The sequence below is a fragment of the Pinus tabuliformis genome, chromosome 8 (assembly GCF_031772625.1).
Source record: "Pinus tabuliformis cultivar Carrire ecotype Pingquan chromosome 8, CPIR1, whole genome shotgun sequence".
NCBI lineage: Eukaryota > Viridiplantae > Streptophyta > Pinopsida > Pinales > Pinaceae > Pinus > Pinus tabuliformis.
The window spans coordinates 1,672,953,108-1,672,958,545 of NC_142294.1; the positions used below are offsets into that span (position 1 = coordinate 1,672,953,108).

The window sequence follows — 5,438 nt, forward strand, 5'->3', positions numbered from 1 at the left end:
GTGACCATAAGATTGTTGAGAAGGTTTTGAGGAGCCTGCAAATCAAATTTGATGTTTTATTAGTTGTCATTGAAAAGTCAAATAACCTAGAAGTTCTTTCCAAAGATGAGCTTTTGGGATCCCTTCATGGTCACTAGTTCTAAAGGTTGTAACAGAGGTTTGTGAACTAAAGCAAATCTGAGACACTCTTGAGCACTCATAGGCTCTACATTTTAGAAAGCGATAGCATATCCTGTGTATTGGCCAATGTTCATTGTGGATTTGAGTATGTTAATTGATTTATGACTGGGAAATGAATGCAGAGAACAAATCAGGAACATATGGTGAATATATAAGTGACCATAAGATTGTTGAGAAGGTTTTGAGGAGCCTGCAAATCAACAACTGTTCAATCAACATTGAATCCCAATAATCGTGGTTAGTGAAATGCCACTGAACACATTTTCTCTTCTCAACAAACCCTACCTGTTGATAGAAAAAGGAAAAACCCTACTTTTCTCTACACATATTCAATGTTTGCAGTTACAGTTTCCTGTGCACACCGTAAATACACGATTCCACTGCCATCCACCATTTTATTCAAATGGCATATCTGAGATTATCAAGCAGTATTTGATTTAAAAATAATGTTAGTGGAATCAGTTTTAGCAGAGTTATCCATCGATGATCTCAGTGGTCATTGCCAACAAATGCTGCATGTGAATACGCTTGCCACTGCTACGTAGGAGATATATAGTTGTAGAAGCTATTCAAAAACCCCATAGGATTAGAGTGTATATAAACATAGAGTGGTACTCGAAATGTATTCGCCTAGCAATTCGTCAGGTGAGCTACTAAAAAAATCTGGTATACCCACGAAGCAGATGACACATTGTCTGAGGAATATTATTCCTACAAGGCACCACTACACTCTGCCCCTTTCAGATGGCCTAGGGTTTGTAATTCAGTGCAGATAGAAGAAGAATCAAGGGGTCATGTGCCTGCAAGCACCCACAGTGCTATAACTTTACCTCCCTCGATTTCCACTAGAACTTCATCAGCATTCACCAAAGAAATTGGGGGCTATTTCAGTTGGAATCTTTCTCATTTAAACAGAGAATCGATTGAAGTCTTTGAGGGTTCTCTGCAGCGAGAAAATATGAATGACTACCAGGATGAGGATATAATTGAATTAAATGCACACAAATGTGAATTCTTTCCTATGAGTGCTACCTTAGAGCCCCCTGCAAGTCCCAAATCGTCATCAGTAATTCCAGCAACCAATTCCAATAGCCTTGATCAATTAGCCCATGATTCAATGACACCCCCCAATCCCATGTGGTTCCTGAGCTGAAGGTTTCGGCTACATCCAACTCATTTCCCAGGATTTGTATAGAGAAAAACTCTAACAATAATGTTACCGATTCGGTAGAAGATGAAGATCATTCAATCAAGAATAGCAATGTCGAAATTACACCGATGCCTTTCAATCCTGCAAAGATGGCCTGTACAAATTCACTTTGGGGTGTATTTTCTTGTAGCTCCCTGGGAAAATGTTTTGTGGCAAATTGTTGAAACAATAAATGGAAAAGGTCCAGCAACTAGTGTCGAAAATTATGCAACAGAGCAAAGACGAGAAATTATGTTATAGTTCTCAGGGTGTGAAAGATGATGCCCCTTCGGTTGAGTGCGAAGAAAATGAGTCAGTTTTCATGTTCGGTGTAATCGTGCAGGTGTTCAGATTTTTTTTCATTCTTTTTGTTAATACAAAAAGAGAGTACATGATCTAGTATCTGTCTATAAGATTTTTTTATATCTCTTATGTCTATTTTCTTTCTACTGTTTTAGAGATTCTTTCTGTGATCTATCTTATATTCATCCATATCAAATTAAACTACATATTGTCCAACAGACACAAATTTATCGCATGTGTATCCAACATTTTAACCCCCAAAATACCCATAGCATAGCTTCTCTTATCGGTAAGATTTTCTGTTTCTTGTACATGATCTTGTATCTGTCTATAAAAAAATTTCATGTCTCCTAAATCTCTCATGTCTATTTCCTTTCTGTTTTAGAGTTTCTCTCTATGATCTACCCTATATTCATCTATATCAAATTAAATTAAACTGCATATTGTCCAAAAAAACACACAAATTTACAACATGTGTATCCAACATCTTAACCCCCAAAATACCCATAGCGTAATTTCTCTTATGTTTCCAGATCATATCATCAATGGCCTCCTAAGTAAAACCAATGCATTCAACATTTGTTATTACATCCTAAATAAAAGTTGCGAAATGAATCTTACCAGGTTCCTTTGTGATGCCTTGCTTTGAAAGTAGATCGACAATCTGGTTTTGCTCCCTATATATATGACCAAAATCTATTTGTTGGAAAGTACTTACCAGGTGCTGAATCTGCCTCATCCAATTTGATAAAATAGGAGGATTAAACAGAGTGTAATTCTTGACCCAATAAATGATGCCCTTAGCATCTCCAAATAAGCTCTCTAGTCCCAGCCATTTCGCTCCTATGACGACACACGATAAAGAAATAATTTCAGCTTTATTGTTCCAGATACCTAGGAATCTAAATTTTTTAGCCGGCTTTATTTCCGCAAAATAGGCACCAAACTTGATGATAACTTGCACAATTGCAACTTTCTGTTAACAAATTAGTGCATTCCAACTCCTCCAGATTGACTAAATAATGTAAAAGCGTCTAGAACAATACATAAAGCATCCAGAACCCCCTCTCAGACTTCCATAAAAAATGCACATTGAAGCAAAAAATGATTAACATCTTCATTCCCCTGCTTGCACATTAGACAAATACTTGGACCAATAAAGCCCCTTTGTTGAAGATTCTTCCAAGTAAGGGTGCGGTCTTGTAGTGCCAACCAACAAAAGCATTTGAGTTTTTGTGGTATGTCCCATTTCCACGATTCCTTAAACCACAAGCTGTAATAGAAATCCTTCTCAACCATATTTTTAAAAACCAGAACTAGTGACCAGACCGGTCCACTTAATAAATCAGGTTTCAAACTGGAACCAGTCAAACCAAGACTAGTCAGGTCTAAATGAACCGACCTTTAAAAAATACATGAAATAATTAGTTTTTAATAAAAAAAGCTATTTTTAAGATTTAAAGCCATGATTCCAAACCAATAGAGACAAAATATGCAAGGTTTTCTCATCTACATACCATGTAAACGTGAATATAATGTAAAGACGAAAATTTGAAGCAGAAACCAGAGTTCCTTGCAGGCTGGTTAAAGAAATCACTCGAAGCGATTGGTGGTGGTTCACTGCAGTCTGGCGTGATGATCCTCTGTGAAAAGCAATATGGATTTCCTGGTCTCCCCGAAGATCCAACAAGCCAGCTTCTTGACTAGGGTTTCCTGCAACACCAAATATTGCCCAGCATCCATCGTACCATAAAAATCCTTTCGTGTAAGGCTCCAGAAAGCCTTTGGAAACCCCATGCCATCACAGGGAAGAGTAAAACATATATGCAACAATGGAGAGATCCATGCTTTCAAGGAAGAGTTTCCTTCTTATATATTGACCCCGCACTACGTTGAAAGGGCCTAAATCATTCTTTATTCATGATTCTCTAAATCATCTGTTTTTTGGTATTAATAAAAAATTTCTCTCTATTTTCCTAGACAAGCTGAGGTCCATACATTACCACCATTACGACTATGATGCACCTATTGACGAATATGGTAGGCAACAGTTAGTGATGCCAGACTTTGTTATGCAATTAAAGAGTGTGTGGGGTATAGGAACCCCCATCCCCCACTTTTTTTTTTCTTCTTCTTGTTGAAAAATCTACCCCCTCGGTTTCCATGAGCATTGCAAAACAATTATGCTTCAATTATCCTTCCACAATCAGAAAGTTAGGAAATTTTGTAAGTCCGTATTTGTATTTTCTCCTTTTATTTGAAACAATTTTGTACTCGTAACCATTGTAGTGTATACTTTGATATAGGATTGACTTAATGGATATATAGGAACTTAGGTTGGAGATTATTCTAAATGGGAATTTACATTTCACTCAAATTGTTTTTGTTGAAATGGCTTGAATCATCAACAACATAACCACAAGTTTAAGATAACAAGTTATAAATCTCAACTTTTTTTTTGTTAAAATGGCTTGAATCATCAACAACATAACCATGCAAGTTTAAGATAATAAGGTATAAATCTCAACTTTGTTAGGACTCTGATTCTGTACTTTATCAATAAAGTGTAAAAATCAATGAAGATGATTTGTTAGACAATAGAACCCAGTTTATGATAAAAAAGAAACACTAGTAAAGAAACAAAATTACATAAAATGTTGACTTATTTCTTCCACATTATTATTTTTTATACCATTGCCTTACTGCGTTTTCTTTGCAACATGTGGTGCAAATGCTAGTTAACTTCATTTTCAACTTTTCACCTTCACTTTTCACGAAATAGGTGTTGTCTTTTGTTTAAACTGTTGATATGGACGTTATTCCAAACGACCTCCTTCTATGTTGTTTTTTCAGAGTGCCTTACTCATCACACGATAATCTGAAAGTTGTATGCACAAGTTGGAAGGTTATGCTGAGTAGCCCTAGTTTCTATGTTGACAGAAAGATATGTGGGGCGAGCGAGCATCTCCTTTCCTTCATTCAAATGCATAAGAGGGTCGATATTCTCTGTACAGTAAAGGTGTACGACCCTGTAACAGGGACCTCTGAGATGCTACCTCCCATCCACGATCCATACTTTGTTAGAATAACACCACTATGTCGCTGCGGTGCTGTGAATGGGAAACTGCTTCTCATTGGCAGATTCTACCACTATAGGAAGAGGGTATACGTTTATGACTTTGTATCTGCCACATGGACCCGGGGAGATGACATGCCTATAGCTAGATATTCCTTTGGGTGCTATGTCTCTTCTGCCAATGGACTTGTCTACGTGGCCGGCGGTATTGATAACCATGGCACTCCCCTGGCATCTGCAGAAGTTTATAACGTGGCCGAAGACAAATGGGATATTCTGCCTCCTATGAACCAACAGCACGGCCAGGGATGCCACGGTGTTTTCATGCAAGGTAAATTCATGGTGTTAGGCGGAGGCTAGTTCAATAGAGATGCCAAGGTTTTTGATCCGACTACGCGAAGGTGGAGAAGGTGTGAAGATAGTGAGAGATTGAGTACAGATGTCTGGAGAAGTTGTGGTGTTGTTTCTTTTAGTGGAGAGTTATATAGATTCACGAAAGAGGAAGTTAGTAGAAATCATGGAGCTACATTTCTCATTAGCATTCTATTAAGTACTTCCCATTCATCTTCCATTCTCCCATTGTAAACATATTCTGAAATAAACATGTTCCAAAAAACTATATCTCATTGTTACATTTGGCCATCAATTTAGTGTGAACCTTTCATTCACCATCCTCTATATGAGATTTTT

At 37.3% G+C, this 5,438-nt stretch overlaps 1 protein-coding gene across 1 annotated transcript; it reads left to right on the forward strand.

Moving 5' to 3' along the window:
• The first annotated feature begins 4,481 nt into the window (after window positions 1–4,481).
• LOC149242621 (F-box/kelch-repeat protein At2g44130-like) lies at window positions 4,482–5,108 on the forward strand. The gene has a single exon (XM_089370907.1). It carries the CDS (start codon window positions 4,482–4,484, stop codon window positions 5,106–5,108), a length of 627 nt encoding a protein of 208 aa, XP_089227033.1.
• Window positions 5,109–5,438: the final 330 nt, after the last annotated feature.

What these genes read in the sequence shown, in the direction of transcription:
- LOC149242621 (XM_089370907.1), top strand. Translation starts at nt 4,482, where the DNA reads ATGGACGTTATTCCAAACGACCTCCTTCTATGTTGTTTTTTCAGAGTG.